Genomic DNA, 23,943 nt, shown 5'->3' with positions numbered 1-23,943 from the left:
GGAAGAACATGTGACTCTTGATTGCGGGGTCATGAGTTTGAATTTTTTTTAACATTTATTCATTTCTGAGAGACAGAGCACCAGCAGGGGAGGGGCAGAGAAAGGAGACACAAAATTTGAAAGCAGGCTCCAGGCTCTGAGCTGTCAGCACAGAGCTCAATAAGGGGCTCAAACTCACAGACCGTGAGATCATGACCTGAGCCGAAGTTGGACGCCCAATCGACTAAGTCACCTAGGCGCCCCTTTGAGTCATGAGTTTGAGCCCCACATTGGGCCTAGAGATTACTAACTAAATAAAATGAATTTTTTCATCACCAGTTATTATACAAAAGCCCAATAATGTTCATCTTTCCCCCACCCCTTTATATGAGCTTTGCTCTGGCCTGAGCACAAGCCCCAAACAAAGTAAGTACACTTTTCCTCAATCCAGAAGAAGGCTGCCCAACTCCAAGCATGGTGTTTTTTATATTTTTTAATTAAAATTTTTATTTTAATTCCATATGGTGTTATATGAAGGCAGTGGCCTTTTTGACCACAACCAACACGAAGAACTACATGTGACATCACGCCCCTGCACCCACACGTGCACGTGTCAGGGATGAAGTGTGAATCTTCACGTGATTAGAGCCTGGCAGACAACAACCACATCTACACGTGTGAACGTGTGTGAGCATAGGTTCCAGAAAGTATGATCTCTACAATCTGCGGTACTCTCTGCTATGCCCTTGTCTATTCTGTTCTGTTGCAATATTTTAAAAGTTGGTCAAGGTTTTCATGACCCAGGAGTGGGTCCTGGGCAGCTCTTTGAAAAAACACCGCTCTGAAGTAATGAGACTTGTCTTAAGCCAACAAAACCCCTCCCAGCTTAACAGGCATATCCGCCAACGTCCAGAGCTCAGAGTGCTGCCCAGGGGTCGGAAACACAGGCAAGACCCCAACCAGTGAGCCCACTCCCCATCCCCCTGCGGCAGGGGGAGCTGGGGTGGAACGGGCGTACACTCACCTTAAAGTGGAAGGAGCTCGCAGGAGACCCGCTAGAGCCATACTGCTCGCTCTTTGTTAGGTTGCTGTAGTAGCTATGAACTTTGGAATTGACATTCTGGTGAGACCTGGGGTCATCGGTGATGGGGCAGATGAAGTAACCTTCCTCATCGTCGCTGTCTGCCTCCGATTCGCGGTCACGACCAGCCCGGGGGGCCTGGCCGCCATCAACACCTTCCAGGCGAAAAATGAGATCTTCGTCTGCCATCTTCCTGGGATGCCCGTGTTACCCAAGGGGCGGGCGGGACAGCCAGAGTTATAGGGCAGATGCAGCGGTGTGGGTCCTGCAAGGGAAGCCAGAGAGTGGGTGCCGGCGTCCAGGGAGTCAGAGCTCGCTGTCCACCCTCCCGCGATGCCCCTGGTCACAACGAGCCTGCACCCTCGGAGGGAAAAACTACAGCTATCTTTTGGGGAGGCACTTGGCAGGCAGCATCTAAGAACATTTTTAGCGTACAAACCCGTCGACCCAGTAATTCCACTTCGAAGGACTCCGTGTTTGAAATAAGGCAGAGAAAATAAATGCTTCTTAAGCAACTAAAGTGATTGATCGTTTTAGAACATAAAGTAGATTAAATCTACTGCTTAACACCCTCCGGCAGCTTCTCTCCACATTATTAATAAAGTGTAAATGGCTTTTAAGACTACAAGGCCTTACAATGGCCCCTGCCCATTTATCCTCTGACCCTGGCAGCTCTCCAAGGCCCACCTAACATGCAGGGACTATTTCTACCTCAGGGCCTTTGTGCTTGCTATTCCCTGTGCCTAGAAGAATCTTCCCAACCTCCCAACAGTGCGTTCTTTCTCATCAGTTAGATCCTAGCTCAAAAGTCATCTCTCCAGAGAAATATTCTCCAGCCCAATTCAAAGAACTCCTCTTGTATGCATATTCAGTCACTCCTTAGCACACATCTCTGCTTTCTTCTCATCAGAGATTTTCCCAAGCTGTAACCTCCTTTACTTTTTTACTGCCTGTATCCCCAGAGCCTCAAAGAGTACTTGGCATAGAGTAGGCACTTAATACGTGTCCCTAGAATGGTTGTGTGGCCCAAAGGATGTTCCCTTTAGCATAATCAGTAACAGCAAAAGAATTTTGCCCACAGTGTCTATCAGTGGAGACTTGCCAATTAATTAGAACTTTCTCTACCATGAGTGGCTGTGTGACAAGAAAAGGGAAGCTCTAGATACACAGACATGCAAAAACAATCAAGAAAAAGATCAGCAAGATTGTAGGATACAAAAATCAATAGTATTTCTACACACTAGGAATGAAAAAATCTAAAAACGAAATTAAGAAAACAAGATCATCTATAAAGAACTTCAAAAAGGATACTTGGGAATAAATTTAATAAAAGAAGTACATGACTCAGACACTGAGAAACACAACACGTTGAAAGAAATTAAAGACCTAAAAAAGTAGGAAGATAGTCTGTGTTCACAGATCAGAGGATTTAATACGGCGGAGACGGGAATACTCCCCAAATTGACCAGCAGACCAATCACTATCAAAATCCTAGTGGCTTCGTTGAAGAAATTAACAAATGGGTCCTAAAGTTCATATGGAAATTCAAGGGTCCTGAAATAGCCAAAAGAGTCTCGAAAAAAGAGGAACAAAGTTGAAGGAGTCACACTTCCTGAATTCAAAACTTGCTACGTAGCTGCAGTAAACAAGACAGTATCAGCGTGAGGATAGACACAGATGGATGGAAAAAACTGAAACCCTGGAAATGAACCCTCACATTTATTACCACTGATTTTGACAAAGGAGCCAAGACCATATTCAGTGCAGAAAGCATCATCTTTTCAACAAACGGTGCTGAGACAAGTAAATATACATGGCAAAAGAATGAAATTGAACCCCTTCCTTACACTTGTCATGGAAAATAACTAAAAATGGATCAGAGACTTAAATATAAAAGCTAAGAGATCATCTAAGCCTTAGAAAATAATATGGGATGGGGCACCTGGGTGGCTCAGTCAGTTGGGTGTCTGACTTCGGCTCAGGTCATGATCTCACGATTCGTGGGTTTGAGCCCCGCGTCAGGCTCTGTGCTGACAGCTAGCTCAGAGCCTAGAGCCTGCTTCGGATTCTGTGTCTACCTCTCTCTCTGATCCTCCCCTGCTCACACTGTCTCTCCCTCTCAAGAATAAATAAAAACATTAAAAAATGTTTTAAATAAAATAAAAAAGAAAATAATATGGGAGAAAATCTTGTGATGTGGGTTAGGCAAAGCCTTCTTAGATATGACACAAAGAGCACAAGCAGAAAAGGAACAGTTAAATTAGGCACCATCAAAACTAAACACTTGTGGGGCACCTGGGTGGCTCACTCAGCTGAGTGTCATTGATTTCGCCTCAGGTCAGGATCTCACAGTTCATGAGACTGAGCCCCACATCGGGCTCTGCCCTGACACTATGGAGCCTTCTTGGGATTCTCTCTCCCTCCATCTCTCTGCTCTTCTCCCACGTGCTCGCTCTTTCTCTCAAAATAAATACTACACAATTGAACAATAAAATAACAGCCCAAATAAAAAATGCACAAAGGGCATGTGAAAAGATGCTCAACATTATTAGCCATTAGGGAAATGCAAGTCAAAGCCACACCCACTAGAAGGGATAGAATAATTTTTGTAAGACCCAATAAATAACAAACGTTGGCAAGGGTATGGAGAAACTGAAACTCTCATACACTTTTGGGAGGAATGTAAAATGGCACAACAATTTTGGAAAATAGTCTGGCAGTTCCTCAAAAAGTTAACCACAGAATCACCATATAATCCAGCAATTCTGCTCCTGGGTATATGTCCAAGAGAAATGAAAACATCCGAAGAAAAACTTGTACACATATGTTCTTAGAAGTATTATATGTAATTGCCAAATACAGAAACAACCCAAATGTCCATCAGCTAATGAATGGATAAACAAAATGTGGCATATCCATACAATGGAACACTACACAGCTACAAAAAGAAAAGACTTACCGCCACATGGGTGAATCTTAAAATCATTATGCTAAGTGAAAGAATCTGGCCACAAAAGACCACATATTGAATGAATCCATTTATATCAAATGCCCAGAAAAGGCAAAAATCTAGACAGACAGAAAGTACATGAGTGATTGCCGTAGATGGGGGAGGAGAGAATTGGCGTGGGGGGAACAATGGCTCACGTGTTTCCTTGGAGTTGGTGAAAATGTTCTAAAACTGTATCTCGGTTGCATGACTGCCAATATATTAAAATGGTTGAATTGTACACTTTACATGGATTGACTGTAAGGTTTGTGAATTATATTTTAATAAAGCAAACGTTTTAAGAAAGTCAAGAAAAACTGAAATTTATGTTTTTTAAGATTTTACTTTCGTGGTGACTGGGTGGCTCAGTCGGTTAAGCCTCTGACTTTCACTCAGGTCATGATCTCACATTCATGGGTTCGAGCCCCGTGTCGGCTCTGTGCTGACAGCTCAGAGCCTGGAGCCTACTTCCAATTCTGTGTCTCCCTCTCTCTCTCTGCCCCTCCCCCTCTCATGCTCTGTCTCTCTCTAGCAAAAACAAATAAAACATTAAAAAAATTTTTTTAAAGATTTTACTTTCAAGTAATCTCTACACCCAATGTGGGATTCCAACTCACAAACCTGAGATCAAGAGTCATATGCTCCACTGACTGAGCCAGGCGCCCCACAAAACTTAACATTTAAAAAGCAAGCTGAAGAACAGTAGGTCTATTATGGTGATCTTACTCGTGTTAAAAGAAAAAGGACATTTGTAGATGGGTTAAAACTTCCCTCAAGGACTCCCAGGAACTCCACCAACACTGGGATGGGCAGTGGTAATGGAAGCTGGCACGTGGGGGTGGTGAGAACCTTTAAGAACTTTCTACAGGAACGCCTGGGTGGTTCAGTCAGCTGAGCAGCTGACTCTTGATTTTGGCTCAGGTCATGATCCCAGGGTCATGGGATCGAGCCCTGCATTGGATTCTGCCCTGAGTGTGGAGCCTGCTTGGGATTCTCCTTAAACCTCTCCCTCCCTCTTTCTCTCTCTCTCTCTCTCTCTCTGCACCCCTAGCTCTCCCCCACTGTGTGCACACACAAACTCTCAAAATTAAATAAGACTTTAAAAAAGAACAACTTTGTATACTCCTACACTGTTTTAACTTTTCACAAGCTGCATTGCTTTCAATATAAAATAATAAATACATGAAAACAATTTTAAAACTTTTTTAGATAAGCGCAATAATTCTGATTATTCTTAATGGCTCTTTCCATCGGCAGGCAGCCGCCTAGATCTGAGACTCTGACACTTTCTTTTTTTAATTTTTTTTAATGTTTTATTAATTTTTGATACAGGAGAGACAGAGCATGAGAGGGGGAGGGTCAGAGAGAGAAGGAGACACAGAACCGGAAGCAGGCTCCAGGCTCTGAGCTAGCTGTCAGCAAGAGCCTGACGCGGGGCTCGAACCCACGAACGTGAGATCTGACCTGAGCTGAAGTCAGAGGCTTAACCAACTGAGCCACCCAGGCGCCCCTCTGACACTTTCTTAACAGCTATCATAACAGCAAATATATTTCTATCCTCAATACACACAAAATGTAAATCAAAATTTCAGGAAACCGTACTTAGCCTCACTTTGTACAATGCGCTCTGCTTTTTTCTAGTCGACTTATTTTTGTTTTGCTTTGCTTCATTTTCCATTTTTTCCCTTAATGCACCACCCACCGTGGTTTCTTGAAAATCGCTGCCCCAGGTGTGAACTGCAGAGCTGTTTCCTACCCTGTGGGCAGGACACGCTCACGGGCTGGAGCCAATGCCTGAGCCACCTGACCCAGCTGAGCCCTGGGCCCACCCCTCCCCCGCAGCTGCTCCCAGTCCCAGCGCCAGCTCTGCCCCCGTCAGCCCTTGGCCGGAACCTTTGCTGACCAAGGCAGCACAGACCCAGTGGGTCACGGGCCTCTGGGGGCTGGGACGGTGCTGGGGAGGGGCCAGAACCGCAGGGTCAGCCCATAGACTTCCCGGCAATGTAGCCCAGGGGCTAAAAGCCTGCACTCAGGTACAAACCCCAGCTGTGCTGCTGGTGACTTGGACTAAGACTCCCCCATTTGTGAGGGGAGCTGAGGGAGGGGACGTGCCTGGGTTCACAGGGGAATTATGAGCAGAGCCACAGACCCGACATTCTCCTTGACCTTGGGAAACAAAAGGAGCTGCAGACAAGCAGCTGGGACCCTGCCTGGCACAGCGCCTTGCACTCTGCAGGCACGTGATGCGTATTCCAGAACTGAGCGAGGATGTTTTATGGTTTTTCCGTTGTCATAAATTTGCTCTTAAGGCAGCTGTGACAGGGCCTGTGAACTGTCCCCCAATAGCTGTTCTCTCATTCTTAATAGCAATCGCTGGTTTTTTGGTTAAGCACATGGCCACTCAAAATAAGGTCTACATTTCCCAGATCCCTCTGCAGTTAGGTGTGACCATGTGCCCAAGTTCTGGCCAAGGGGATATAAATAGAAGGACTGTTTTCGACTTTAGGGAAGAATTTTTAAAAGGAGGGAGTGTGCCCTTCTGGACTCTTGCTCCTTTCTGCTGGCTGGAATGGATGTGTGAGGGCTGGAACTCAAGCAGCTATATTTAACCAAGAAGAGGAAACCATATGTTGTGGATGGCAGAGCCATGAGACAGAGGGAGCCTGGGCAGCATTATCTTCCATCATGGGGCGTATAACAGCTCCAGACTCACAATCTTCAGACTTGGCTATCTAAACTTATAATATCTACTATAATCCCCCCCCACTACTTATTAATTATATTTGGTCCAGTAACCCCATCTCCCCCACAAAAAGTCACATCATGTCTCTTATGACAAGTCGATGCCTGGGTAGGATCAGCATGGGAAAACTGTGGGCTTAATCCAGAGTCCAAACTTGGCAGCGACTCCCACATTCACCCCAGCAAGACTGGGCCCTGCAGGATGGTGGATTTTTCCTTAGGCTGGCAAGGAGTCCTCAGTGGCCCATGACTCAGCCCCACTATGCCTGTTCCAACACCAGCCAGAGCTCCGGCCTCCCAGGAATCTCCATCCGACTTGGGCTTCCCTCGGCCCACAGGTACCTGCTTCCATTGGCAAAGAGGCTTAGACTCAGCTAAGACATCAGGATTCTCTGGAAGGTTTACTTTCCCCTTGCTCAGGAACCCACATCTCCCCCCGCCCCCCACCCCCCCAGTCCCTGACACACTCAGGGGAAATATTTGTGGACAGAGTTGGTTGAGTAGAATTCTGAGTCAGACCAAACTTCAAGCCCCTGCTCCGCCACTTACTAGCTGTATGACATTACCTCTCAGGCCTCAGCTTCCCTGCGATAATCTGGGAGGCAGAGTTCCACTCACTCCATTAACCTGGCAGCGCTTGCACAGAGCGAGCACTAAGACACATAACTATTATTATCATCGTCATTTTTATTATCCTAAATAAAGGGGGCTCGGCCGTGGGTCCCAGCCATGCTGGTAGCCTGGATACCCGGTTAGCAGCCAAGCCAAGCTTCTCCAGGGGTCTCTGGGGAACAGGCTATTTTAGACTTTGGCCAGGGAACCACTGCTCTTACTGGGTCTTGCTATAAAAGGTTCCTCTGGCAGCGGCTGGGACAGAAAACAATGCTTACAAAGTCCAGGTCAAAGCTTGTGGGCCAAGCAACAGTGACCGCTGGTGTTCCTTGGGGGCTCTCTTCACCCCCAAGAGCTGCCTTGCTAGCTGGAGGAATGAACTGCCTGTTTCTCCCTGGCGGGCGCCAGCACCCCAGAGCCGATACGGTAAACGGGATGTGGCCAGTGCACACACACTACCATATGCCCAGTGTGGCAGAACCCACCGGGTCGTCAACTGCACCACGGCAAACAGGGTTACTTGGGAGCCACCTACGGTCAAGCACCCACTTCCGTTCCAGGGTCTGCCTCTCGCTCACTCCCAGATTCTAGGATTGGAGATCCACTACCACCAACAGGGTGTGTCACATGACCCAGGTCTAAGCCAATCGCAGCAATCAGGCATCTGCCCACAGCGATTGGTTCAAAGGTGAGCATGTGACTTAAGCCAACCAATCAGGCTCAGTGGAGGTTTAGCCTGAGAGGCTGGGAGAGAATATCATCTTTTCGTGTAGGATGTGATTCAGGGACAGGGGCTAAGACCACCAGAGAACAAAGCTGATGTTTGGCGGTGAGCGGAACAAGAGATGAAGAGCAAAATGAACAGTGATGACATCATTTGAGACCATGAATCCAAACATGCCTGACACCGCCCCTTTTTAGGGGGTCCGGGATGACGTGGCTGGTTGGTTATACATAGGTTTCTCTCACCTGCATTATGAAGAGTCCAAAACCCAGCCAGGACTTAGAGCCCCTGTGTATTAGTTCTTATAATTAAAAAAGCACACGGTTAAAAGTAACACCACGGGCGCCTGAGTGGCTCAATCAAGCCTAAGACTTCGGCTCGGGTCATGATCTCCCGGTTCAGAGTTCAAGCCCCGTATAAGGCTTTGTGCTCACAGCTTGGAGCCTGTTTCAGATTCATTCTCTCTCTCTCTCTTTCTCTCTCTCTCTGCCCCTTCCCCAATTCGCTTTCTCTCTCAAAAATAAACCTAAAAAAAATAAATTATAACACCGTTTTCCTATTAAGACCAGGGTGTATGACAGTACAGGTTGGGTACTGTTCAACTTTAGTTTACAACCTTTGCAAGAGGACATGGGCAGCCCTGCTTCCAGGGGCAACCACTTCCAATTATTCTAGATGTTACTTCAGGTAGATACTGCCACATTCCTAAATAATACGGTTTCTCTCCTATTTCTTAATTTACCTATTTGGGTCCTGTCTATTGATTTCCTGGTGGGATGAATGAGACTTGAGCTTCTCTGGAACTTTCCACTTCCCTTCTGCACTCCACCACCCCCAGACTGGCAGGTCCTCTCCTGGTTCCTTCAGACCCCATGCCAAGGATGCGGTCTTATTCCACCAAGCAGAAGGAGCTACAGGTTTCTCACAGTTTAGCATGAGTTCATATCACCATGGGAGATAAGGAAAGATGTGACTTTTGTGCTGCCAATGGGTGATAAGAAAGAGGAAGATGCTTTCGTTCCTATCAACCCCAAAGATGCATAATTTTTACTGAAATAAGACAGATAAAGTAACATATGAGGACAACTTCTGGTGTCCCAAGTACCATGCTATGTACCTGACACGGACTCTCATCTGGCAATGACAGCAGCTGCTAGGCAAAGAAGTGACAGCCCACTTGTGATGGGGTACCTGGGGGAGGAGGGGTGAGCAGGGCTGCACCCAGTTTGCTCCAAGGGTATCTTGGGCTCTAGCAGAAGTCCTCAGTTTCCTTCAAACCAGAAAGAGAAATCTATCTTGAAGACATATCTGCACTCTCACGTTTACTGCAGCATTGTCTGCAATCCTCAGTGTATGGAAAGCACTGAAGAGGTGGGAGAATGGATAAAGAAAACCTGGCACATATACACAATGGAATGGTATGCATTCTTAAAAAAAGAAGGCAATCCTGTCATTTGCAAAAACACGAATGAACCTGGAGGACATTATGTTCAGTGAAACATGCCAGACATAGAAAGACATTTTGTGATCTCACACACACAAAAAAAAGGGTCATAAAAACAGAGTCAAATGGTGGTTGTCCAGGGCTGGGAGGTACAGGAAATAGGGATGTTGGTCAAAGGGTACAAACTTTCAGTTGTACAAGATGAGTAAGTCCTGGGGATGTAATGTATAGCTCGGTGACTATAGTTAGTAATACTCTATACTGGAGAGCCACTAAGAGAATAGATTTTTTTTTAAGTTTATTTAAGTATCTCTACACCCAATGTGGGGCTTGAACTCAAGACCCCGAGATCAAGAGTCCCATGCTCTTCAGACTGAGCCAGCCAGGTGCCCCGAGAATAGATCTTGATTCTTCTCATACACACATAAAAAAATGTAGGTAACCATGTGAGTGAATATGTTAATTAGGTTCATTGTGGTAATCATTTCGCAATGCATATGTACACCAAACCATCACGTTGGACATGTTAAATACATACAATTTTTATTCGTCAACTATACCTCAATAAATCTGGTGGAAAAAATTAATAAAAATCAGGCTAAGAATCTGTGCTTTGCGGCCACAGGGCCTAGTTTGAATCCCAGCTTGCGCATTAGGAGCCAAAGTGCTATCTGAAGGGTGAGCTGTGCCTTCCTGGGTCTCTGTCCCCCACAGCACCTGGCCCTGAGCAGGTCTCAACAGTGTGAATCAAATACCTTTCCTCCAGGCTGGGTTTTATTTATTTACTGAGAGTGGGGATAGTAACAGAGGCGCCAAGCTCATGTCAGTGTCTTATTAATGTCTATCTCCCCAGTATGTGATAAGTGCTTGTGAAAAAAATATTTAAACTACTGTGGAAAAGTAACAGAGTTTATATGAGAAGGTCAGGATAAAAGGACTGATTTGCAGAGGTCCACACCCACCTGCCCTGCCCCAGGGAACAGGGTACCATTCACACTAAGCCCTCCGCCCCTTCCCCCTGGCACCCCACGGGCCCTCTTTCTGAAACGACTCTCCTACCTGCTGCCAAACCCCTCCGTTCCCTTCAAATCCAGCTCAAATTTTTACTCCCTCCAGAAACTCTCCCCTACGTGGTGTCCTCATCTGTGAAATGGAGGACAAACAGGACCCTCCCTCAGAGATGTCTGAGGACTCAGGCAGACCAGGCATGGGGCGCCTGACAGAGAATTGGAGCTCAAAAGTACCGGCTGTTATTGTGTCCTGACCACCCCCAGGCCCCACATCCTAAGTCACTTCCCTCCTGCCAGGCTTCCCAGAAGCATTTCCATTACACCCAGAGGCCGAACATTCTGTGTGGTGGGCAGAAAACTGGCCCTCCAAAAGATGTCCACACCCTCATCCCCAGAATCTGTGAATAAGTTCCCTTAGGTGGCAAACGTGACTCTGTGAGTGTGGTGAAGGATCTTGAGATGGGGTGATTTTCCTGGGAAAGCTGGTGAACTGTAAATAATCACAAGGGTCCTTATAAGAAAAAGGTAGGAGGGTCTGAGCTAAAAGAGACGTGAAATGAAAGCAGGGGTCCTGGAGAAAGAATTTGAAGATGCCATGCAGGTGGCTTTGAAAATCGAGAATGGGGCCATAAGCCAAAAAATGCAGTTAGTCTCTAGAAGCTGGAAAAGGCAGGAAAATCAATTTCTCCTAGAGTCTCCAGAAGGAACTGCTGTGCCTTGACTTTTGAACTTTTTTTTAGTTTTTTTAAATGTTTGTTACTTTTGAGAGAGTGAGAGAGACAGAGTGCAAGCAGGGGAGGGGCAGAGAGAGGGAGACACAGAGTCTGAAGCAGGCTCCAGGTTCTGAGCTGTCGGCACAGGACCTGACGTGGGACTCGAACTCACAGACTGTAAGACCATGAACTGAGCTGAAGTCAGGTGCTTAACCAACTGAGCCACCCAGGGACCCCTTGAACTTTTTTTTTTTATGTTTTATTTTTATTTTTGAGAGAGAGAGAGAGCGTGAGTAGGGAAAGGGCAGAGGGAGAAAGAGAGGATCTGAAGAAGGCTCTGTGCTGACAGCAGCGAGCCCAATGCGGAGTTCAAACTCACTATGAGATCACAACCTGAACCGAAGTCAGAGACTCAACTGACTGAGCCACCCAGGTCCCCGCTGACTTTTGAACTTCTGGTTTCTAGAACCATAAGAAATCTGTGTTGTTTTAAGTGTGTGGTGATTTGCTATAGCAGCAATAGAAAACAAATGTAGTCTAGAACTGTGGCCCTTAACACTGGGACACTTTTGCCCCTTGAGGAGACACTGGGCAATGTCTGGAGACATTTTTGGTTGTCACAACTCTCTGCGTACACCTGGCATCTAGTGAGTAGAAACCAGGGGCGCTGCTAAACCCCCTATAGTGCACAGGACAGGCCCCACAACATGGAATTAGTTGTTCAGCTGAGAATGTCAACAGTGGCGAGAAACCCCACTTCAGAAAGATTCTGGGAGACGTGCAAGGAGCCCCCCCCCACTCACTCTCCCTACTCTCCTCTTTAAAAGCAGATCTCCATGCATATCGCTCCTGGTATCTCTTTTGAACTGAAGAAATCAGCTTACTCACTGATGAGAACAGCAACCCGCGGCTGAACCCAAGGAGATACGTCAACATTTGCTCCACTGAGGCTCATAAAAAGATCCCGCTCCCGTACGTACTCTGTGCTTGGTGCACAGGCAAGAAGGAGCAAAGGCGATTTTCTTGTTTTAAAAATCAGAAAAACACATTTTAGAACACAAAACACAAAATAGTGTCATTATAGCTTCGATTTACAAAATGCACAAGAGAGCTTGACTTTAACTTTTGATCATTTGCTGGGCACCCTTCTCAGGTACCCGGGACACTCTGTACTCCCGGCGGGTCAGACCAGGGACCCGGCGTGTCTCACTTCTCCGGGGAACTCTGTGTTTACATAGCCTCTCAGTGGCCAAACCATGTGAGCGGCCTGAACAAAAGGGGCCGTGTCTGACTCCCCACCAGCTCCGAGCCAAGAGCACAATGCCTGGCACACAGCAGGTTCTGTGTAAATGCATGTGGCATGAACGAGTAACTAGAGAAAAGACAGCAGTTTCTATGGACGTCCTGGGCAGCGCAGGCATGGAGTGGAGAGACTATCCTGTTATAATGACAGGGCATCTGGGGCTTAGTTAGCCTGAGACATGGCTGAGATCCTGATGAGGAAAACCTGGATCATAGGCAGGCCGTCAAAAAGCACCCAGGACTACGACCTGGCCCAATAGGCTTTTGGGAAAAACAGATCTGAGTTCAAGTCCTCTCTCTACCACTAGTAGCTAAGTGACATTAGGCAAATTACTTATCTCTCTGAACTTCAGCTTCCTCATCTGTAAAATTCACTCACCCAACAAAGCGGAGCAGAGTGACCAGAGGAGAGGTAAGAGAGGTAGCCGAGGGCCATAAAAATCTGCTGTGGCATAAGACTGCTATCTCTGCCCCACAGATTTGTGCTCCCCTGCCCCACCATCGACTACATTTCCCAGCATCCTGTGCATCTAGGTGGGGGCATGTGACTGCATTCCGGCCAATGCAATGTGGGCACGAGTAACTGGTGCTGCTTCCAGGCAGCCCATTTTCCACATGCTGGTCAACTCTCCCTCAGCTGCAATCTTGCCCTGAGACCCGTAGCACAGAACAGATTTGCAGCATTTCAGTATCACAAAGCACTTACACCACAGCTCCTCTCAGCTCCCTGGAGGACACAGGTTCCCCATTCCCTGGGCTTTACACTCACTGTGCCCTCTGCCTGGCGCACACCCAGTCCTGCCCTCCCAACCCGTCCCCTGGCCAACTCTTCTGCTAATCCTTCAGGTCTCAGTTTGGATGCCGCCTCCTCCAGGACGCCTCCCCTGAAGCTCAGGAGGCAAGCACTATTAGCTTCATCCTACAGATAAGGAAACTGAAGAACAGAGAGGTTAAAGTGACTTCCCAAAATCACCCGGCTAGAAAGTGGCGGAGTTGGGTGTGCAGCCAGTGTAGGCTGAATCCAAGGCTTTCACTCGCCATCACTTGCTAAACCCGACCTTCTAAATGGGGGGGGGGGTGTCATGAAACCACTAGCAGCAGTAGCCTCTCCTGGGAACGTGGTAGATGTTCAAATTCTCGGGCCTCACTCCAGTCCCACTGAAGTTAACTTTGGAGGTGGGCCCAGCAATCTGTGTTTAAACAAACTCACCAGGTGGTTCTGATATCGTGCAGTTAAGTTTGAAAACCAATGGCCTGGAGAAATTCTCTGCAGGTGACTCCACCTGTGGAGTCCTTGCTGGGTCGAGAAAGCACCACGACTAAAGAACCGAACGCTGTCCACCCTCTGACTTTCTAGTCATTTGAAATGCTTCTCTGGGTGTTCCCAGTCTGGGGTTTTGGGGACCAAGAGATTGTCATCTCCTACTTTATCATCAGCATGTGAGTGACTTGCTGCTTCCTCTGTTCAGAGCCTTCCGCTGTTGCCCATCAGTCTTGTCCACACGGGTTTAATCCAACAACACTTAAACACCCAAGGCGCTTTCAGGGCACCTGGGTGGCTCAGTCGGTTGAGCTTCTGACTCTTGATTCTGGCTAAGGTCCTGATCCCAGGTTCGTGGAATCAAGCCCCGCATTGGGCTCCATGCTGAGTGTGGAGACTGCTTAAGATTCTCTCTCTCTCTCAAAACAAAACAAAACGCTTTTATCCCATGGTGGTCACCATAGTCACCTTCTTCTAGAATATTCTCAGTTTACTAAGGCAACAATCTGCAGCTTCTTGGTCAGCAGAACTGAGCTCTCCAACACAGAAACTTTTGTTTTTTAATCAGTCCAGCCAGCCACCATTACTTTGGATACAGTCCTGACCATCAATTTTTTCTGCTTCAGCTTTAAGAACTGGGTCAGAAAGAATGATTCCTAGAGAAGGAGCTTGAACAAATTCAAGTTTCTGCCATTGACCTTCCACTTTCTCCCACACTGTTCTCTGTGTCCCGCCAACTGGCTGCCAATCCTGCCAAAGACTGGACAAGACTTCTTTGGGGAATCTGACCAGTGTGAGAAAAAAGGCCTTAAAGAACCCTTCCCCAGGCGAACAGCCCAGCCAGATCACCCTGATGCAAAGGCCACAGCCAACAAGCCCCACGCACAGCCCCAGACCTTGCTGGAGCCCCATTCCTTTCAGCAGACATGAACCCTCAGGGGAGGCAGAAGGGGGGCGCGCTGCTCCATAATCACTCAGGGGCCCAGACTCCTTTGGCCTGGTAGCTCTGTCCTCTCAGCCCTCCAACTCCACTGGTAAATGCAGAAAGAGGGGGAGGGAGGCTTTTAGGGTTCAAGCTTGAGAGGGTATTCGCTATTTCTGCTCACATTCCATCAGCCAAAATGCAGTCAACAGCCCACCAAACTGTAAGGGAGCCTGGGAAAGTCAGCCAGGTGATACCCCAGGAAGAGGAGACTAATCTCCATCTCTGCTATATAATACATTAAAAACGGTTTAAAATAAAATCAGGGCTATATCCTCAATCAGCAAAAGCAGTGCTCTGTCACCGAAAGCACAAAAGAGAGAAACTGTAAATCATAGAATGTACACAATTGATCCTACGTAATCTGAGACCGTTTTAAGTGATCATCAGGCCCTGACTTTCTGCCTCACTGGACCCCTGCAAACCCTCTTTGGGAAGGGAACTCAAAGGAGGGGGGGATGGCTAGCCCAACTATGTTACACCTGAATTCACCTCATCTAGCTTTATCGTATTTGTTGAGTTTATTCAGGAACAAAAGAATCTATGTGTGCATACGCTATCTCTAAACCCTACCTCCTTCCACTGGCATCCTTTCCAGATCAGCCCAAACATCACCTCCTCCAGGAAGCCTCCCCAGTAACCTTCCCCCTGCCCCCACCGCCACACAGCAGGCATAACTGGCTCCCACCTGCTTGCTCTAAGGGTCCTTGCTTAGTCCCTTTTGCTTATTAGTTGTCTGTTGGACAACCTTGAGCCCCGGTTTCCTCCTCTATAAAATCATAGGGCTGGACTATGGCACTCCACTTCCTGGCGGAAACTGTGGCCCCAGGCAGGCAGCGTCCCGGGCCAAGGACCCAGAAGGCAGTCTCCCAGAGTGTCCCCACAGCATATGTTGCGGCCCCCGCCCATACGGCCCATCTGTCACACTAGGGGCGCAGCTGGGCTGGCTCCCCGCAATCTTCCGTCAGGGTGCAAGCAGATCTAGGCCAGGACTTACCCAGGAGGCCTCCACCCCCGCGCCGCCACTCGCCTATCGATGCCCAGCCCTTGGCGCACATGTCGGTGAAGTCTGCCAACCAACACCCAAACTCCCTCCCTCAGTCAACAATACAGCAAGGGCGCGTCTACGCTGTCCTCGGGGTTCCAGGAATTCAAGCCTCTTGTTCAGGGGCCAAGGTAGGGCATGCGGCTCTGGGCCCTGCAGGAGACAGGAAGGCAGCCCTGTCCCCACCCTCTGCGGACTGAGGAGCCCGGGCGGAGGCCCCCCAACTGCCTCTCCCAGCCGACGGCCTGCCAAGTGTTTTCCCAACAGACATTGCCGTTAATCTGCACGGCTCCCCGCTTTTACAGAAGCAAACACTGAGCCCCGAAGAGTTGAAACCGCAGAAGCGCTCCACACACTTTCTGCGCCGCCTCCGCCCCCACTTCCAAGCCTCGACCCAGCGCGCTGCGGGCGCCGGTGCAGCGGAGCGCGGAAGGCCTGCAGCGCCGGATCCCGGCCCCGATCCGCCTGGCTACACGCGGCCCACACTCACCTCCTTCGGGCGGACAGGCACCGCAGCCGCTGGCCACGGCCGCGAAGATCCAGAGGAGTTGGCAGAGGCTCGCGGCCCGGTGCTCCAGGGTGCAGGGCGGGCGGGCCCCCCGAAAGTGCCGGGGAGCGGCGAGCGGGGCGCACCGGCCGGCGCTCCGGGGAAGCAGCGAGGACTGGGCAGGGCGGTTGGATCGATCCCGGGGCGCGGGGGCCGCCGGCACGATCCCGGGGCGCGATGGGCCGCTGGAAGGATCCCGGGGCGCTGAGGACGCGTGCCAGGGGCGGGAGCGCAGGCGACAGTCAGCGGAGCTGAGGCAGCTGCAGCGCAGGGAATCCGACCTCGGATCCGGGCAGGAGCGGGGCTGGGGCACCAGCCGGCGGGCAGGGGCGGGGCTCTGGCCCGGCGGGCGCACCGCGCAGCACTCACGTGGCCGCCCCCCGGTGGCCGTCCCTGCTCCTGCAGCCACCACGCGGTTCTCCAGGCCCCAGTGCACACCCCACGCTGAACCCAGCCTCCGCGCTTGCTCACTACACGGCGTCCGGACCTAATGGGGGGAAGGGGTGGGAGGACCTAGCACCCACCCGCGAAAGGGCGCCCTCCCGGTGGGTAATTCGAGAAGTCCTTTCCAAAATCACTGGAAATCCATCTCATTAAGTCTCCATGGGTAACTTTAAAATATTTTTATCCGAAATTGCTCCCCCCCCCCCGATTTCTGCTTTGTTAAAACGTAGGCACTTATGACAACTGCAATCGTTTGTGTGATTTTTCGATCAGTATCCCCTGTCGAGGTTCCTTACCATTCTAGTAAATCGCCTTGTTCTTAACTCTCAGGGCTTGGCATTTAGTAAATGCTTAATAAACACCTGTGGAATGAATGGATAAATACGGAAAGGTATAAAGAAGAAAGGATATAAAACTGATAACTACTGTGAACATGTTGATATATTATCCTTCCAGATACTTTTCTAATAAACTTTTAGAAATTTCACAGCTCTTATTTCAGATATAAATATAATTTCAGATATAAAAATAATAAGGTATATTTATTAATTTATCTCATTCTAGTTTCATACCAACCTTGTTAGGTAGGTTGCATCAGCTCTACTTCACAGATCATAAAACTGAAGCTTACAGAGATAGATTTGCCCAAAAGATTTCCTTTTTTTAAGGTGTATTTAAGTAATCTCTAACACCCAACATGGGGCTCAAACTCACCACCCCAAGGTCAAGAGTCGCATACTCCTCCAGCTGAGCCAGCCAGGCTCCCCCGCCCAAGGTGGCTTCTCTTGACAAAGGGCATCTAGGTCTCAGGAGCCGGAGGGCACGCCCAGTCCTTGCTCAGGTGAGGCCCAGCAAGCCAGAGACCACAGGTGCAGGCAGACCAGACAGACGATAGTATCTGGGTATGCATGTAGATAGTTTTACATTTTTCTAAGAAGAGTGGGCTCCTTTCTCTTGCTCCTTTCCCTGGTGACACTAGTTTGTGAACATGTTTCTGTGGCCAAGACCCATCTGTCATCTGTAATGCTTGCTTTGACATATGCGGGGATGCAATAGGCACTGATATTTACAGGACACTCACTTTGTTATTTATGTTTTGTTTTTGTTTTTTTGAGAGACAGAGAGAGACAGCGTGAGCAGGGGAAGGTCAGAGAGGGAGATACAGAATGTGAAGCAGGCTCCAGGCTCTGAGCTAGCTGTCAGCACAGAGCCCGACTCGGGGCTTGAACTGAATTGAAGGACCTCAAGGAACATCTGCAGGAGGAATGAATTTGATTCTCATAGCAATCCTGTGAGCTGGGTATTATCATCACTCCATTCTCACCTGAGATGAATAACTGAGGTCCAGAGAGAAGCAGTTTCTCTAAGGTCAAGGCTCAGGCTGTGTCCTCAAGCCCTTGGGCCAGTTTGTCCACTTTTTTTGGTTTCCTGTGACTGCGGTAACAAATTACCACAAATTTAGTGGATTGAAACAACACAATGGTTGTAGGGTTCCAGAACTCAGAAGTCTGAAAATCAAGGTGTCAGACATTTGTGTTCCTTTTCATAAGCTGTAGGAGACAATCTGTGTCCTTACTTTTTACAGCTTCTAGTGCATTACCGGGGCTTGTGGCTGTTATCGCTGGGCCTGCTAGTTCTGTCTTCACGTCTCCTGCTCTAATTCCTACATCTCTCTTCTGAGGACCCCTTTGATTACTTTGGGCCCACGTGGATAATCCAAAATAGTCTCCCTATCTTAAGATCCTTAATGTAGTCACATCACCCAAGTCCCTTTTGTCCCATTTAGTAACACACTCACAGGTTCTGGGGATTTGGATGTGGATACCTTTGGTAGGTGGAGGCGTTATTCAGCTTACTACACCCACTGCCTATCTTTACTGTGTTTTTGTTATCTTCCTTAAAAATATGCAAGGAAATGGATAAGCCTATGTGCAGGTAAAATTCAAAAAAATAGACTAAAAGCATCTGAGACTCCTGACCAAGGAGGAAGGGGGAGCAAACTTGTAGATATCAAAGGAGACTTGAATCTTACTACAGCTTAGCTCAGTTCATTTTTTATTAAAAAATATTTGAAGCAAACATACAAAGTGTTAACACTAATTATGGATGACGGGAAATGGAACTTTGCTATGTACTTATGTATTACGCATTTGATATGTACGTATTGCATTAAAAAGAAAACAAAACAAAACAAAACACTGAAATAGCCTGCATAGAACACGGGAGTCTTAGGAGGCTGGAGAATACTGGCTCTGCCTGGGGCACCAGAGACAAGTTGCTTCGTCTCTCTGGGAGTCAGCTTTTCCCTCTCTAAGATGCGGATAACAGTGATGATTGAGGGAGACCAACATACAAATATTCCGTAACAACATTCATTGATATTGTAACGACATTCACCTGGACCGGTGGTTCTTACCTCGCGGTGGAAGGGACCAGGCCATGGGGCCACCCAGGGCTTGCAGAGATGACGTGGAATAAGGCTGGAAAGTCCGCAGGATGGGGACCCTACAGGGGTCTGTGCAGAGCAGGGTTCCTCGCGGGATGCCCAGCCCGGCAATGGAGGCAGCGGCAGCGCGGCACCGCCCCCTCGTGGCCGTAGGCAGTATACGACGCACACGGCAAATGAATTGCACACACGTGGGGACTGACTATTCACGTTTAACATTCAGGAACTCTTCTTTCCCTTTTAATGCTGCATTCCGACCGTAGTTATTGCTGACGGTCATACAGATACTGTGATTCCGAGGCCCCGAAAGAACCACAGACCAACATGCCTTGATGGGCGCAGGAGACGCTAGGTTGCTTTTAGGCATGCGCAAATCTAAGAAGGTGGAGCCACGGAGTGTGAGACGCTACGTCATTAGACTAATATAGTCTCAGCGGAAGGCCATTAGTCGGGCGGTAGCGTGGCCGAGTGGTCTAAGGCGCTGGATTTAGGCTCCAGTCATTTCGATGGCGTGGGTTCGAATCCCACCGCTGCCAAACCCTTACTGGTCTCCCTTTTCCTGAGTCCTTCAATGTGTTTATCATTCCCTGATACCCCTTTTCTCCTTTATGATTCTGTTTTTAAAAAATGGAATGGAGAGAAAACGGGAAAAGCAAGAAACTGCAGCCCAGGCACTGTCATTCCCTAGCTCAGGACACAGACCAACCAATCCTGTTATCTAAAAAAACAAAAACAGAAGTGGCTCCTTTTTTTTTTGAATTTTTTTTCCATAATATTTTACTGTCAAATTGTTTTCCATTTAACACCCAGTGCTCTTCCCCTTAAGTGCCCTCCACCATCACCACCACCTCTTTTCCCCTCCCCCTTCCCCTTCAACTCTCAGTTCATTTTCAGCATTCAGTAGTCTCTCAAGTTAGAAGCGGCTCCTTATTTCTAAGGGGAAAGCATCTGAGATAACTTTAATAGTTCCCAACACACTGCCTACATCTCTAATGCTTCGAGGCTGGCGGCCAGAGGGAGCGGGCTTCTTTACCCCTAAGGACAAAGGTTAGGTTGGGGTGATTTAAATTATGACCTCAGGGAGAGTTCCTTCCCGCCCGCTCTGTGACCTATGGAGAGCCCCAGCTGACTCCACAAACCTCTGTTGGTAGAAGGGTTGTCAGGTGACTCGGTGGAAAGGCTGAGATATCACCGGGCCTGCCTCCCGTGGAGCTATCAACCTTGAAGTTCCAGCTTCATTGACTGGGCCTTCGGGCTTGGTTCAGGAGCCTCTCATTTATTTATTCAATATCTATGAAGGGCCTACTATGTGCAAGAAACCAAGTTTGTCTTGAGACTACAGAGCACACAGGAAGGCAAGCCTTCTCATCAGGGTCACAGCTGTGGAATTTCATTAGTTACACCTGTGAGGAGTGTTTTGCAGTGCAACCTGCTCACCTGGCCCAGGGGCAACGAGGAGGTGTCTTTTAGCTGGGACCTGAAATGGGGAGATTGGGTCTGTGAAGGTGGGAGAGGGCAGTCTCAGGAAGAGGAAACAGCATGTGGAAAATCCTAGTGGCAAATGAGAGCCTGGGGAGTTTGAGACGCTTTGAAGGCAATTCAGGGCTGCTGAGTAGAGAGCAGCATGGACTAATGGCAAGAAATGAGGCTGGGTGTTAGGCAAGGAGGGCCATGAATGCTAGGGAAGGCTTTGAACTCGATCCTGAGGGCAAAAGGGAAACCATCAAAAGGTTTTAAGCTGGAGGGTGATAGGTTCCAATTTTGAGTTTAGAAAGTTCCTTCTAAGGGCGCCTGGGTGGCTCAGTCGGTTAAGCGTCTGACCTCAGCACAGGTCATGATCTCGTAGAGCATGAGTTCAAGCCCTACATCAGGCTATGTGCTGACAGCTCAGAGCTCGGAGCCTGCTTCATATTCTGTGTCTCCCTCCCACTCTGTCCCTCACCCACTCATGCTCTGTCTCTCAAAAATGAATAAATGTTTAAAAAAAAAGTTCCTTCTAGCAGCAGTAACAGGTGATTCCATTCAAAGCCAACTTTAGTTGTCTAGGAGAAAGGAGAGTGGCATGTACCATGGTTGTGACAGTGTCTAGGACAGAAGGGGTGGGCCAGCCCGATGACATTTTGGAAGTGAACCTGACAGAACTCACTGAAGAAGGTGTGAAGAAGGACATGTCAAAGTGATGGCCAGGTTTTGGACTTGGGGCCACTGGATGGTGGCACTGGTGGTGCCTCTATTTCCCTAGGAGGGAATGTAGGACGAAGAGGAATTTGTGGAAAAGATGATTTCAGTTTGATTTGCAATGAGTGTGAGATGTGGGACATGGGCTTGAGTAGGAGGTTGGACATAGAAGCCTGGAGGTGAAGAGAAGGCTCTAAACAAATGATGCAGACTAGGGAGTCAGTGGGATGGAGGTACTTGCTCAGGAAGAGTGCACAGGGGCAGTGGAGGGGCCAAGACAGAGTCCTGAGGAACATTATCTTTACTAGAGGGCAGCAGAAGGGGTGCCTGGGTGGTTCGGTTGGTTAAGTGCTGAGTTTGGCTCAGGTCATGAGTCTGCGACTTTGAGCCCCGTGTCAGGCTCTGTGCTGACAGCTCAGAGCCTGGAGCCTGCTTTGGATTCTGTGTCTACCTCTCTCTCTCTGCCCCTCTCCTGATTGCTCTCTCTCTCAAAAATAAATAATAAGACATTTTAAAAAGTGGGGGGCAGGAGAGAGGAGGCAGAGAAGGACCGGTCAGAGACGTAGGTGGAAAACAGGTGTGGTGTCATATAAGCCAAGAAGAGTATTGCAAAAAGGGAGTAGCCAAGGATGCCGAACACTGCTGAGAAGCTTGGCAAGATAAAAACTACCCATTGGACTTACGATTTATGGACAAGGTCATTGATGGCCCTGATTAAAGCCATTTTGAATGAATTGAACAGAAGAAACAGAAACATATGTGTGGACAACTCAATACAAAATTTGATTTTGAGGAGAGCCAAAGGAGCACTAGTGAGAGAGGAAATGGGGAGTTAAGGGAAGATTTAAAAAAAATTTTTTTAATATCTTGTATTTATTTTTGAGAGACAGACAGAGACAGCACAAGCAGGGAAGGGTCAGAAAGAGAGGGAGATACAGAATCTGAAGCAGGCTCCAGGCTCTGAGCTAGCCATCATCACAGAGCCCGACGCGGGGCTCGAACCCATGAACTGTGAGATTATGACCTGAGCCGAAGCCAGACGCTCAACCGACTGAGCCACCCAGGCGTCCCAAGGGAAGATATTTTTAAGATGTGAGAGACTGGAGGATATTTTTTATTTGTTTTTTAGTAAACCCTACAGCCAGGGTTTGAACCTATGTCCCTGAGATCAAGAGTCACATGCTCTTTCCACTGAGTCAGCCAGGCGCCCTGAGACTAGAGGATATTTTAGACACCTGGTCTTGCATCTACAAAAGGGAATCATTTCATTGATGATTTTTTAAATTTCTAGTTTATTGTCAAGTTGGTTTCCATATAACACCCAGTGCTCTTCCCCACAAGTGCCCTCCTCCATGACCATCACCCACCTCTTCCTTCCCCCATGATTTTTTAAAAATTTACTTACTTTAAGAGAGAGAGAGCCAGTGCATGGGAGGGGCAGTGAGAGAGAGGAGTGAGAATCCCAAGCAGACTCTGCACTGTCATTGTAGAGCCCCATGTGGGGCTCAAACTCACAAATCGTGAGATCATGACCTGAGCCCAAATCAAGAGTCAGATGTTTAACGGACCGAGCTACCCAGGCGCCCCTTCAGGGTATAGTTTCAGCACCAACAGTGGGAAGGTTATGAATTTATCCTTGATGGTCCATTCGGATTGGCTGCCCACATTGCCAGCTCTATTTTCTGCATTCATGTTGCTTTTGTTCAGTATTTCCAAGTCAGCTAGGACTTCCTACCTCTCTCAGAACCTCGAGCATGGAGGGCTGGTTATCTGGGCAGGCTCTAAAATCCTCATGGGAACTCGGTTGGGTGGAGGTGCTACCTCCTTTTCCTTTCGGTAAAAACACATGAAAGGAGGGACACTTTCTTGGCATAGTGACCCACACTGCCCCCAGGCCCAGGATGTAGATATTTAGAGCTTCAGGAAAGAGATGACTTAGAGAAATGGAGAAAACAAAGGAATTGATTTTCCTTTTGTTTTCTGAAAGCTGAGTTTTGGCAGCAGACAAAAGATGTAGAAGATTATGTGAACAGTGAAAGTCTGTTTTCCCTGCCCTGAGAACAGATCTCTCAGGATTGACAGAGAGAGGAAAGTCAGAGAAGAAGGAGGGGAGTTTAGATGCAAATGTGTTACTGAGAAGAAAGGGAGCCCAAGGGCTGCCAGCCCCAAACGGCCTGAGGTAGACGCCAGAGCTCAGATGCAGAAGAGCAGAAACAACCGTGTGAGCCCCAGGCCAGTGAGCCTTGGACAGCGCCTCCAAATGACTTCAGCTGCAGAGGAGTCACGCCCACCCTTTTTAGCTAGACCCCCCTCCTCAAGATTCCTCATCTGTAAAGTGGGAATGATAAACCCTACTGTAAACGTAGCCCTAAGAATTAAATAAGAGCATACGGATAAAACTCTTGCAAACTGTCAAGCATCAAAACAGACATAAAGGATTATTA

General features: G+C 48.2%; 1 protein-coding gene and 1 non-coding gene across 2 annotated transcripts in view; one reads left to right on the top strand and one right to left on the bottom strand.

The window, feature by feature from the left end:
• EEF2K (eukaryotic elongation factor 2 kinase) overlaps positions 1-16,755 on the bottom strand; it is a 61,885-nt gene extending 45,130 nt beyond the window's left edge. The window contains exons 1-2 of the mRNA XM_029947516.1: positions 16,375-16,755; positions 1,004-1,325 (exon numbers count right to left, since the gene is read on the bottom strand). Of these exons, the coding sequence (XP_029803376.1) occupies positions 1,004-1,249 (246 nt within the window). The 5' untranslated portion in view covers positions 1,250-1,325; positions 16,375-16,755. The remainder of the gene's footprint in view (positions 1-1,003; positions 1,326-16,374) is intronic.
• A 3,020-nt stretch (positions 16,756-19,775) lies between these two features.
• Positions 19,776-19,857, top strand: TRNAL-UAG. Its single transcript has one exon. It is a non-coding gene; the product is annotated as a tRNA-Leu (tRNA).
• Positions 19,858-23,943: the final 4,086 nt, after the last annotated feature.

This window comes from Suricata suricatta, chromosome 8, assembly GCF_006229205.1.
Source record: "Suricata suricatta isolate VVHF042 chromosome 8, meerkat_22Aug2017_6uvM2_HiC, whole genome shotgun sequence".
Classification (NCBI taxonomy): Eukaryota; Metazoa; Chordata; class Mammalia; order Carnivora; family Herpestidae; genus Suricata; species Suricata suricatta.
The sequence above is the reverse complement of the archived record's forward strand: the minus strand, read 5'-3'. Positions and strand labels throughout refer to the sequence as shown.